We start from the raw sequence: 13,935 nt of genomic DNA on the forward strand, positions 1-13,935 counted from the left end.
GTCTATCATGGCCTCCTCCACTGTCGTAATGAGGCCATACTCTGGATGGAGGAACAACACCTTATATTCTGTCTGCGTAGCCTCCAACCTGATGACATGATCATTGATTTCTTGAACTCTGGGTAATGCCCTCCCTCACCATTACCCATCCCCTCTTCCATCTCTCACCTTACCTCCTTGCCTGCACATTGCCTCCCTCTGGTGCTCCTCCCCTTTTCTTTCTTCCATGGCCTTCTGTCCTCTCCTGTCAGACTCCCCATTCTCCAGCCCTGTAACTCTTTCACAAATAAATTTTCCAGCTCTTTACTTCACCCCACCCCTCCTATTTCACCTAGCACCTTGTGTTTCTCCCTCCCCTCACCTTCCTTTTCTCTAGACCTACTGAGGGGTCTTGGCTTGAAAGGTTGACTGTACTCCTTTCCATGGATGCTGCCTGTCTGCTTCATTCCTCCAGCATTTTGTGTATGTTGCCTGGGTTTCCAGCATCTGCAGATTTCTTTTTACTCATGAAATAAAATTATACCTTTAATTACAGTTAAAAAAACAATTTTCGTCAACAGTTTTAGTGTGTTCATTAGTAGTCCAACTATTCATTACTTCATTGTTTTCATCTTTCAGTGAGATTGATGGGCGTGGAGCTGTGATATCAGCTTCTGAACATCAGGCTGAATGAGACTCAGAAGGAGTCTCAGATCCCCATGTTCAGTCATGCCCACAAAACATCACCGTATGTCACCAGTGCCATCTTGAGAGATTTGCTTTCATTGATCCTTTTGTTAACATCTTCCAAAAAAAGCTCAATTGATTCCAAAAGCATGTATATCTTATCCCTCAGAATCCCCTCTAGTAACTGATCACAGATATGCAAAAAAGCTGGACGATCTCAGCAGGGACCCGAAACATTGACTGCTTCTTTCAACGGATCCTGCCCGACCTGCTGAGTTCATCCAGCTTTTTTGTACGTCTTGATTTGACCACAGCATCTGCAGTGTACTTTGTGATCACAGATATTAAGCTTACTGATCTATATTCACAGGTTTTTCTTTCCAGATCTGCTTCAATAAAGACACAACTTTAGCCACCCGCTAGTCTTTCTGCACTTTATATGTCACTAAAATTAATGCCTGTATTTCAACCATAGCTTGCACAAATTCTTCTCTTGCTTCCCATTCTTCTTGAATATGTATATCTAATGAGATCCATTTAGGTTTATCTACCTTCATTTATTTTTAGACATCCAGTTTCTCCTCTGTTGTCATGTAGACTATCACCAAGACATCCCCACTAACTATCTCAATTTCCAAAAGTGTTTGTCTTCCTTTCAAAGCATGAGAAATATTTCTTCAGGACTTCTACATAATATCCACTTTTATCTTTGAGAGGACCCATTCACTTCCGATTACTCTTTTACCATTATCTCTTTGATTTTCCCTAGAATTCTGTGCCTAAGCTATCTCATTTCTCCTTTTTGCCCTTCTAATTTTGATCTTGAGCACACTTCTGCATCCCCTATACTTCTCTTGGGATTCACTTCAAGCAGTTGACCCATGTCCTCTGAAGAAAAGATTTAATAACCCTTATAATCCAGGGATCCATATTCCTGCCAATCATGCCTTTCATTCAGTAACAGGAATCTTGAACTCCCGTTACTTCACTTTTAAAAGCCTTCCACTTCCTGAACAGCCATTTGCCCACAAGCAACCTACACAATCAACTTTGACCCTGTCTATTACTATCAAGATTTGCTATGCAATCTAATACTTCCAAAATTTAGAACTTTAACTTGTGAGTCACCTTGTTCTGTAATGACTTTAAAACAAATAGAACTGAGGTCACTAGTCCCAAAGTGCTCCCCTGTTAACACCTCGGTCAGCTCTCCGGGGTTTTTTATTTTGCAGGCTTTGCCCTCTCCCTATACAGATGGGTGACTTTGCCAGATGAAACTTTCTTGAACACATTAACAAATTCCATCTCATTCAAACCTTTAATAATATAGCAGTCCCAGTCTATATTAGGAAAATCAAATTTCCTCACTATGACAACCTGACAACCCTACTATTGTTGCAACTTTCAGCAGTCTCTCTGCATTCTTGTTCCTCTAATCATTATTGACTATTGAGGGCCTATCAAACAAGGGAAACTCTTATATAATTTCAGACCTACCATAAAACCACAGTGGACAATCCCTCAGTCTCCAGGATATTCTCTGTAATCAGAAATTCATCTTCCCCTGCTCTGTTTCTTTCACCTCTATCCGTTGGGACACTTAGCTGCCAGTCTTATCCATCACTTACCCACGTTTCTGCATAGCTGTAATATCTCACTCCTAGGTCTCTATCTATGCCCTGAATTCACCCACTGTCAAGCCTCAATGTTCAGTTCCACTTAAGTTTCTGGTAGGGAGTGCTTCTAAGAGTGTTGGTTGTGAGACATTTGACAATGGCAATGCTACCAACTGGCATAGAATAGTTGTTAGAAACAATCATTATTTTGCACTTACCTGTTGCAATTGCCACTCACTTGCAGTTATTTCAAGTCTATTTGTTGCTGGATCTTGGTGCTGGAGTTACATAAACTGTGTCAGTACTTAAGAAAGTGCAGTTGAAATGAAATGCTTGTCTAAAATGTCCTCGTTATAAACAAGCTTCCAAATTAACGAGTGCAACTTCTGTATTCAAGAAAACAAGTGACAAAAAGCAGGAAGCTACATGCCTTTTAGTTTATCATCTGCCAAAGGGAAAATATTAAAATTTGTTATTGTAGATGGTATAGCAGGACATTTAGAAAAATTCAAAGTTACTGGGCAAAGTCAGCATGCTTTTCTGTAACAGAAATTATGTTCAACCAATTTATTGGAGTTCATTGAAGAAATAACATATTTGTGGATAAAGAGGGAAATGTAATTTATAGAAGGCATTTGATAAGATACTAAGTCAAAGGTTATTGCTAAAAACATGCTTATTCTGCAGGAGGATTTTGGCTCAGATCGAAGATTGGTTAGCAAACACGAAATAACAATTAAGAATAGATGGGTCAACAATGGGTTGGTAAGATGTAATTTATGGTGTACCAAAGGAATCTCTACTGGGACCTCAGTTATTCCCAATTTGAATAACTGACTTGAGGTTAACAGACAGGCAGACATACTCTATTGATCCCGAGGGAAAATGGGTTTTGTTACAGTCGCACCAACCAAGAATAGTGTAGAAATTTAGCAATATAAAACCATAAATAATTAAATAATAAGTAAATTGTTCCAAGTGGAAATAAGTCCAGGACCAGCCTATTGGCTCAGGGTGTCTGACACTCTGAGGGAGGAGTTGTAAAGTTTGATTAAGAAGTGGTTGTAAAATTTGCTAATGATATATAGATATCCAGGAAAGGATGTTGTGAAGAAAGTAAAGGAGACATAAAATAAATATAGATAGTTATATGAATAGGTGAATGGAAAGTGGAAAATATGAAATTGTTCTCTTTGACAAGAGAAATGAAAAGGAGGCAAATTATCTAAATGATAAGAAATTGCATGTTTTTGAAATACAGAGGATCTGGGTGTCCATTATTCATAAAGGCTAGTGTAGTTGACAAGTAAAGTTTTTATCCAGCATCATCTTTATGTGCCATTTTGGACGATCATGGTCTTTCGTCTGATTAACATCTGAGGGGAAGAGCCTCTTCATGCTCTGGTTCTTATTCTTTACTCATGACCATGATTGCTTTTGGCAAATTTTTCTACAGAAGAGGTTTGCCATTGCTTCTTCTAGGCAGTGTCGTTACAAGACAGGTGACTCTACCTATAATCAGTACTCTGCAGAGATTGTCTGCCTAGCATCAGTGTTTGCATACCAGGACTCGTGATATGCACCAGCTGCTCATCCGACCATCCACCACTTGCTCACGTGGCTTCACATGGGCATGACTGGGGGCTAAGCAGGTGCTACACTTTGCAATTATTGTCAGTAGAATAGTGTACAAAATTATAGAGGTAAAGCTTTAATGATAGAGGGTATTAGTTAGACCATATTTAGATTGTGGTGTACAGTACTGGTATTTTTATATAAGGAAGAATACTAATGCATTGACGATATCTTTGAGAATGAGTGCTTTAAGCAGAGGTGGCCGAAGTTTGAAAGACTACTTTGTTAGACTGGAACATGTACTACAGGCTACATTCAGGTCAGCTATGATCTAGTAACTGTCACAGTTGGCATGGCATACAGGGCCAAGTGCCCCAGTCCTGCTAATCTGAATGTTTCTACAAACTACGGACATTTTGATGGAAAGGAAGCTTTTGATGAAGAATCTGAAGATGAGAGGGTTCAAAACATTGCTCTGACTTACATTATATCTGCAGCTCATAGTAAAATGATTGGCCTCCAGCCACCATGATCATCTTTGTTTGCACTTGACTTCAGTTTCGTGAGGATCCCATTTGATCAGATAGTGCCTTGATGTGAAAGAGAGTCTTATTTATCTTGCCTCTGGCATTTGCTAAGGCTGAGCCTATAATGAGACCTGTTGCTGTATTGCCCTGAAAGGACTGAAACTGAGCTTTAGTAGGTGCCACTTGATATCATTATTGGTAACACCTTCCAACACTTCTGTTGTTAAGTAATAGCTTGGAGAAGTGGTATTTAGCTAGATGGACTTGTTCTGCTTTTTGTGAATAGACATACCTGGGAAAATTTCCAGTTTGTCAGGTAGATAACAATGTTGAATAGCTGTACAAGAGATTTGGCTAGTTCTGGAGAACAAGGAGACAGCTCTACCCCATCATTGAATAGATATTGTTGTCAGAAGGCAAGAATATACTCAGCTTAATGCCCACTTTCTAGTTCTGACTGCTTTTTGTGCTGTACCACAGATCCAACATATGCAGTTGCGAAAATCAAATACTGATTTTTAATGTTAATCACTTTTTAATGTTTTTAATGTCATGGCGAATGGCAAAATTTATTAAAGTATTGTCTGTATGTTTGTGTCAGTGATGAAGTGAAGTTCAATATTTGCAAACCTTGCTGTCTGGACTCAGGCAGATTATTGCATAAAAGCTTTATGACCCTCCCCCTTAGACTTTATCTGGTTCAAGGTATACCTAATCGTATCATGCATCCCACCTCTTTTGCAGTGCTGAGCATCGGCGAGGGAGGCTTCTGGGAAGGGACAGTAAAGGGTCGGACTGGCTGGTTTGCAGCTGACTGTGTGGAAGAGGTACAAATGAGACAATACAACACACGACAAGGTAAGCATGGCTGCTCCAATTTGGACAGTTGATACGATGTAAAAGGTCTTTGCTTTGCCATCAAGGAAATTAATTTGTTTATTTTAGTGGTACAAGCATATTTCCACCCCCCCCCCACCCCAAAACAAGGATTTTCTCTGTTGTCAGGAACTGTGATTGATAAACTTGCAGCTCTGGCACTGTGCAGGGTGCTTTTATACCACAGGACAGTCAATTTGCTGGTTTAGTCATCATACATTTTTCTATTCAAACTAATAAGGGACCATTCTATAGAGGTAAAAGACCCCTTGTTATTAAGTGAGCGTCATACACGACAGAAGAAAAATAAGGATAACATAGCAGCCAATTACTTGAACAGTTCAAAAATTCCCTTGGCATCATCCTGAAAATTGCATGTGTTCATCATGTTCCAAGCCTGAGTTGGCCTGGTTTAATGTTAGCAGGTGAAACTACTTAAGTGACTGTGCTCATTGCTGTCCTCTTTGTGATCAGTTCTCTGTGTTTTATCTCCCTTTTCCTTAGATTGCTCCAACCCACCCTCCCCCCAACTTTACTTCTCTAGCTACCAATATATCATGTATATCTTTAGTGTTCTTGTTACCTTTGTGAACACCCAAGCCACTACCACTTTTCTCCAAATCTGTTCATTAGGTGAAAGACTCTGTTGCGGAATAGCCATTGTTGTCTCTTTCAGCACCATTGTGAGAGAGTTGCAAGCTTCTGCTTCCAACTGAGATAAGTAGAATGCCTCATTCCCAAATACGCCACTTGTTAGAAATCCAATTCTTTCGCCCTTTTGTACAATACTAAGTTACAAACACAATAACTAAAATTTATTATGGAGCAAAATATAAAACAGAAGATAGTGATTTAGAAATTTAAAACAATTAGGGTTTTTTCCTATCTCAAATAAAATGACTTTAGTTCTGTCCACTGTCGTGGTTTCTCGTCCCCCACAAACAACCAGGAGATGCAGAAGATTCCTCAAGAAGGGTTAAACTTTAATTTGCAAATCAAAGCTGGGACAGTCATTGAGCTAGTTGCTGATTGCCCACGGATCCTTGTACATAGCATTTTTTATAGCAATCTCCTGGTTTAATTGTATTAGCATATCCAATCGGTCTAAAGTTGCTTATCACAAGTACATCCGCCACTATTGTTTCTACCCATTGACTTAATCATGTCCTAATCTACATCTCTTAGCTACCTCTCATTAACACCCCATTATCTTCTACATTCTTAAGATTTCATTCTCCTACTAAATTGGATACATGCATAGCAAATAGCAAACTCAAAGCTGACTACATAGTTTTGGTTACACAGCAAACAATGCAACTTTTATACTCCAATACCACTATAGTAGCATAGTGTGTGTAGCATGATGCTGCTAGAGCCTAGGGCAGGGGTCAGCAACCTTTACCACTGAAAGAGCCATTTGGACCCATTTCCCACAGAAAAGAAAACACCAGGAGCCACAAAACCCGTTTGACATTTAAAATGAAATAACACTGCATACAACGTTTTTTTTGCCTTTATGCTATGTATAAACAAACTATAATGTGTTGCATTTATGAAATCGATGAACTCCTGCAGAGAAAACGAAATTACATTTCTGCATGCAACAAAAACATTTTGAACTCCGAAAAAAAGAAGTTGGGTTGAAGGTTACTTTTAAGTAAAATAATCAATGTCTATTTGAGTCCCTCTTGTATTTATGAAAAACGCCAAACTTAAATTTTCCGCCAGCAGCAAACCAAAAATAACGTCAGCCAGCTGTCAACCTGAAAAATAAAAGGACTATTTCACTGAACAATGAAAAAATATGAATATACGTAAAATAATAGGCAATTAAAATATTTATCATACTTGGTTAATGGGATTTCTGCTCCTGGACCTCAGCGCACAGCGTCTGCACATCAGGGCTGTATGACGTCACCTTCATCTTTACACAGGATCACAAGCTGTCATCTGTGAGGCGTGCGCGATGTTTGTTTTTAATAAAGTTCATGTTGGAGAACACCTGCTCACATACATATGTGGATCCAAAGATCGACAGGACTCCAAGCGCATACTTTTTAATGTTTACATAAATGTCAGGGATAGCATTCCATGTTTCGAACACAAGTTTGTCCGGTTTTAGGAGGTTTTCAATATCACTCCATTTGTGATTCTGAGCAAGAACAGCCTTCTGACGGGCAACATCTTCAAGGTCTGCTGTCAAGCGTCTAAACTTGGACACCCATATGTCTTTGTCAGCTATGTCGGCCAGTTCCATCTCAAGATCAGGTTGACTCACACCTGCCAATGCAGTCGTATTCAGTAGGGATGGATCGATGCTTAGGGGAGTGACCGGAAAGGATAATGTATTTTTTTCCTCTCTGAACTCACAGAAGCGTTTCCCAAACGATGTTTGCATTGCGATGATTGCAGAATGTAAATACTCCGAATTTATCATGTCGTGACTTTGTTTGAACGCTCTCAAATTGGAGAAGTGAGACAATGTGCCTTTCTGTAAATCTCTGGCAAGCACTGTCAACTTGCACTCGAATGCCAAAACATCCTCCAACATGTGCAGGGCTGTACGTCCTTTCCCCTGAGGAGCTGTGTTCAGCGTGTTCAGGTGCGCTGTCATGTCAACCATGAAGTGCAGCTTTTCCAGCCACTCTGGCTGTTCCAGCTCAGGAAAGGTGAGCCCTTTGCTGCCCAGGAAAGTTTTCACTTCTTCCAGACACGCGACAAAGCGTTTCAGCACCTCCCCTCTGGACAGCCACCGGACTTTGTTGTGCAGCAGGAGATCAGAATATGCGCTTTCCAGCTCGTCCAGTAACAAACGGAATTGACGGTGATTTAAACTTTTTGCCATTATTTTATTGACAATCTGAATGACAACATCCATTACTTCTGTGCATTCCGGAGGAAATGTTTGAGCGCACAGTGCCTCTTGGTGCAAGATGCAGTGAAAAGTCAGCAGCTTTCTGTCCAGCGACTTCTGCAGTAAAGCCACAAATCCCTTGTGCCATACTTGGTGCCCCATCAGTAGCTACTGACACTAGGTGGGTGGTCTTTATTCCTTTGGCTCTTAAACAATTCAAGACAGCCTCACAGATGTCCTCCCCCCATATTTGGTCTTTTAGAGGTATCAACTCAATCAGTTCTTCCTGTGGCCCGGCAGAGTTTACATACCAGCAGAACAGCACTATTTGTTCAATATCACCTTTGTCTTTAGACTCGTCACAGGCAATCGAGTAGGCCACAGCTGAATTGATGTCTTTAATTTGCTGTCTTGTGAAGTCTTCTGCCATTTTTATGGTTCTGTCTTTGACAGTCTTTGCAGAGAGGGGCATATCCCTGATTTTCTGCACAATTTCACTCTTGTTTTTAAAGTCCCTGGATAGATGTTCTGAAATCTTAATGAAAGATTCTTTTATATATTCACCATCTGTAAACTGCTTCCCGTGCCTGACTATTTCCTGAGCAGCAACATAACTAGCGCATGTAGTTGATTTTCCAGACTTCATCCACTTCTTGAAATGATTTTTGCTCAGATCAACCTTCCGCATCAGTTCCGAAATGGCTTTTTTTCTCTCATCTCCATCCGGATATTTTTGAGCAAAGGCTGCATGTTTATTCTGGAAATGTCTTGCGACATTTGACTTTTTGTTGTTTGCTAGTTTCTCATTGCATACTAAGCATGCCGGTAAACCAGTCTCGCCAACAGTGAAAGCAAATGAATCTGTCCACGTATCATTAAACGTTCTGTTTTCTTCAGTCAGTTTTCTTTTTTTAGAATTCTCCATAGTTAGCCTACCTTGGATCGAAAAATTAAAGAAATCGCGCACTGGCGGGTGTCAGGCATTGGCTGTGGTGAGGTATATTAATAGCGATAAAAACACTTTGTAGCGGTGTGCTACACGCAGTCAGTAAACTGCAGTCAAAGATAACTTTATTCGAACTAAACAGCCTTGCTTTTAAGCCTCCCTCAACCTGCCCCCCATGGGCACGGATGTTCCAAAAGACACGTACTCACAAACCCCCGTAGGCTATCTCCCTTAGCCTGAAAGCTGGCTAATTGTGAGCCGGTTCGGATGTGCCAGGAAATGGGTCGCCACAACGTTTTATTTAGATTGTACAAGATCACCATAATCTTCAAATTTAGAATTACATTTCAAAAACTAACAAACTAATGTAAAATACATTTTAATTAAATAGCCACCATTTATTTTCCAAAGCCACAGGGAGCCGCAGCCCAGAGATGAAGGAGCCGTGGGTTGCCGACCCCTGGTCTAGGGATTCGGGGATAGGAGTTCAATCCCGGCATCCTCTGTAAGGAGTTTCTGTACGTCCTTCCCATGGAATGCATGGGTTTTCTCCGGGTGCACCAATTTCCTCTGGTTTTCCTCTCCTGAAGTCTACAATTAGATCCTTGGACTTATTGACATTGAGTGAGAGGTTATTGTTATGACACCACTCAGCCAAGTTTTCAAACTCCCTCCTGTACGCTGGTTCATCACCCACTTTGATACAGCCCATAACAATGGTGTCATCAGCAAACTTGTATATGGTGTTGGAGGTGTAATTAGCCACACCGTCATGGGTGTAATCAAGTAGAGCAGGGGGCTAAGTACACACCCCTGCCGTGCTCCTGTGCGGATGGAGATTGTGGAGGAGATGTTTTTGCCAATCCGGACTAACTGTGGTCTGCAAGTAAGGAAATCCAGGATCCAGTTGCACAAGGAGGTATTGAGACCCAGGTCTTGGTGTTTACTGATTAGTTTTGAGTGGATGAGGGTATTAAATGCTGAACTATGATCAATAAAGAGCATCCTGATGTATGCATCTTTGCTGTCCAGATGTTTCAGGGTTGTGTGAAGGGCCAATGAGTTTGCAGTTGCTTCGGTAGGGGAATTAGAGCAGATCTAAGTCACCGTTCAGGCAGATGCTTCAACACCAGCCTCTCAAAACACTTCATCACTGTGGATGTAAGTGCCACTGGGTGATGGTCACTTAGACAGGTTACCATCCTCTTCTTGGGCATCAGTATGATTGAAGCCTGCTTGAAGCAGGTGGGTACCACACACTGCTGGAGTGAAAGGTTGAAGGTATCTGTGAATACACCAGCCAGTTCATCAGCACAGGTCTTCAGTACTCGGCCAGGTACTCTGTCTGGACCAGCTGATTTCCTTGGATTCCCTCTCTTGAAGGCAGCCCACACGTCATCTTCAGATGCTGAGAACAGAGGATCATCAGGAGACATGGGGGTGCACGATGGTTCCTTCCTGTTCTGGTTGTCAGAGCAAGCATAGAAGGCATTGATTGAATCTTGTAATGAAGCTCTGCTGTCTCCTGTATCACAAGATTTAGCTTTGTAGGAGGTTTTGGCATTGAAACTCTGCCACAGCTGTTGAGTATCCCGCGTTGATTCCAGTGTAATCCGGAATCTCCATTTCACCTGAGAGAATCTGGTTCTCAGCAGGGTCCAGATTTCATAGTTCGTCCAGGATTTCTGATTGGGGAAAACCCTGAACAATTTCATGGGGATACACTTGTCCACAGGTGTTTAAATAAAGTCTGTAACGACCCTGGTATAGTCATTCAGGTCCTCCGATGAGTTCTTGAACATGATTCAAGGTCTGTAACTGTTTCTCAGTCTCCCATGACAACCTCTTGCTTATTCCACATTGTATCTGTAAGTAAATAAAATAAAAATTAAAGTATCCCTTTGAATATCACTCACCTCAGATGAACTCAAGCTGCAGATGAACAATTCAAACAATTTGTGTTGCATTAACTAAGTATTCACATGCGTGAAAAATCCAGAAATCTTCCCCACCTTGAAACCAGAGAAATGAGGGAAAGATAGATTCACATACAGCTGATGTATATTATGAAACAAATAATTCTAAGTCGGAAACATTTGTTCAGACCAAACCATGCAGTGTGAACAGTGGGGTGGGGGGAACCAAGAGCGTCAACAAGCTTCTTCCTGACCCCTAGCACTGTGAAAGGAAACCACAAAGCAAAGGAATTTAGGTTTGAAATGTCTGTTGTGTGTCAGTGTCATCTGTGACCACTGGCTATTACCAATATAGGACTGTTCTTTATATAAATGTTTTGGGATTGCTTTGGATTATGGATGGAGTTTTTGAGTGTATTGTATCGCTTGACCATACATGGAAGATTGATTAATTGTGGAATGCACTTAGAAGAATAAATCTAGTGATGCCATGAATCATCAGTACCCCATCTGTCACTGGGTCATGGATTAAATTCACACAAATGCTGATGGCTTGTTCTCCTTGATGAAGGTTGGATTAGTAAGATGCTTGCAATGTTGTCTTTTAACCTCATTAGGATCTAGGTAGAAATCTCATTCTTTCTCTTTGGTTCTCATGTATGCAAGATTAAATGATTATAAGCCACTGTTAACCAATGGAAAACAAAATATAATGAATTGAATTGACTTTATTTCTTACATCCTTCAAATACATAAGGAATAAAATTCTTTACACTACTTTTCCATCTAAATGTGCAATCATAGTAATTTATAATAATTTATAAAAATACCTCAAATAATGAAGTTAGGGCAATTAAAACATTGTCTCTCTGCACTTCCAAGTATCTTTTAAAAACACTACATAATAGACCTAATGGTAAAAGGGTATTGAGATGACAACTTCATTGGTCTAGGATAGAGAAAAAAGAATAACAAGGATTAGATGATTCTGGAGATAAAGAGTTCCTAGCAGCTCGGTGCTGGCGCTGTGGCTTTTTTTGCAACATAATGGCTAGCACAAGCAGCTGTTGCATACTCTGTAAAAACTGCTGAATTTGCAAATCACAGGGCAAATGCAATTTAATGCAAATAAATTGTCAGTAATGCACTCAAGGAGAAGCAACACGGGGGGGGGGGGGCGCTTTGCATAACCTGACCTCTTTATTAGGTACACCTGTACACCTACTCGTTAATGCAAAGACCTAATCAGCCGATTGTGTGGCAGCAACTCACTGCATAAAAGCATGCAGGCATGGTCAAGAGGTTCAGCTGTTCTTCAGACCTAATGTCAGAACAGGGAAGATATGTGATTTTTGACTATGGAATGATTGTTGGTGCCATACGGGTGTTTATGGGTGATCTCCTGGGATTTTCATGCACAACATAACTGTCTCTAGATTTTACAGAAAATGGTGGCATGAACAAATGGGTGAATGGGTTACAGCACACAAAATGCTGGAGGAGCTCAGCAGGTCAGACAGCATCTGTGGGAAAAGAGTAAACAATCAACCTTTTGTGCTGTGACCCTTCCTCAGAAGGAAGGGGGGTAGATACCTGAATTAAAAGGTGGAGGGAGGGGAAAGAAGCTAGCTGGAAAGTCATAGGTGAAGCCAGGTGGGTTGGGAAAGGTCTAGGGCTGGAGAACAAAGAATATGATAGGAGAATAGAGTGGAGGAGTAGGGAACCCAGGGGGAAGTGATAGATGAGTGAGAGGAAGTAAAATGTCAAAGTGGGGATATAGAGGAAGAATGGGGTGGTGGAATTTTGTTCACTGGAAGGAGAAATCGATCTTCGTACCATCAGGTTGGAGGCTACCCAGACAGAATATAAGGTGTTGCTCCTCCACCCTGATGGTGACCTCATTTTGGCTCAGGAGAACATGGTTCAACACGTTGGAACTGGATTCAGAATTAAAATATTTGGCCACTGGGAAGTCCCTCTTGTGGCAGATACTGTGAAGGTGCTCAATGAAGTGGTCCCACAATTTACAATGGCTCTTGCCAATGTAGAGGAGACTGCAACAGGAGCACCGGACACAATAGACATCCCCAGCAGATTTGTTTCCTCACCTGGATGGACTGTTTGAGGCTCTGAATAAAGATGAAAGAGGTGGTATATGGGCAGGTGTATCACTTGAGCCACTTGCAGGGATGGGTGCCTGTAAGAAGATTAGTGGAGTGGGACAAATGGAGAAGGGAACTGAAGAGGGAGCATTCCCTGAAGAAGCGATGGGAGGTTTAGTGGTAGAGTCCCTTTGGAGTTGGTGGAATTTGCTGAGGATAATGTGTTTGATGTGGAGGCTGAGGGACTCTATCACTAAGTACCCTCTGAATGGATATGACTGACCTTCGGATGTAGGATTGCTAACAACATGTACTTTACGATGGATGATTTAGACAGGAGTATAACTAGGTTTTTCTATGACAGGTGGAGAAAAATCCAGGGAGATGGAAGAAACTGGAGTAAATTAGCCGTAGCTGCTGTACACTGAAGTACATGGCAAAGTGGGTAGAAATGTACCTCAAAAATTAACACAAAGCTGAGATTCAGGTGCAGAAAGTTCATAAAGACGTGAAGAAAGCATGTATAGACATGGAGAGAGTGTATGTAAAAGCTATGTCTGATCCATTTAGAATGGCGATGAGGAGCAATTGCATTAGCCAGTGGGTGGTGAATCTGTGAAACTTATTGCCATGATGGCTACAGAGGAGAAGTCATTGAGTATACTTAAAGCAGAGATTGATAGGTGCTTGATTAGTTAGGCTATCAAAGGTTACAGGAGAAAGCAGGAGAATGGGCTTGAGAGAGATAATATATCAGCTATAATGAAGTTACAGAGCAAACTCAATGGGTTGAGTGGCCTAATTCTGCTCCTGTGTCTTATGGTGGTTTTATGAACGATCTCTAGATTAACTAGAAC

The 13,935-nt window shown here is 41.0% G+C and overlaps 1 protein-coding gene across 9 annotated transcripts in view; it reads left to right on the forward strand.

Annotated features, from left to right (window-relative positions):
• The window catches only part of shank3a (SH3 and multiple ankyrin repeat domains 3a), a 1,267,872-nt gene that overhangs the window by 886,972 nt on the left and 366,965 nt on the right, over positions 1 to 13,935 (forward strand). For all 9 annotated transcript variants that reach the window (XM_059986981.1, XM_059986984.1, XM_059986980.1 and 6 more), the window contains one exon: positions 5,129 to 5,242. In XM_059986981.1, the coding sequence (XP_059842964.1) occupies positions 5,129 to 5,242 (114 nt within the window). The remainder of the gene's footprint in view (positions 1 to 5,128; positions 5,243 to 13,935) is intronic.

Source organism: Hypanus sabinus, chromosome 13, assembly GCF_030144855.1.
Source record: "Hypanus sabinus isolate sHypSab1 chromosome 13, sHypSab1.hap1, whole genome shotgun sequence".
Taxonomy (NCBI): Eukaryota; Metazoa; Chordata; class Chondrichthyes; order Myliobatiformes; family Dasyatidae; genus Hypanus; species Hypanus sabinus.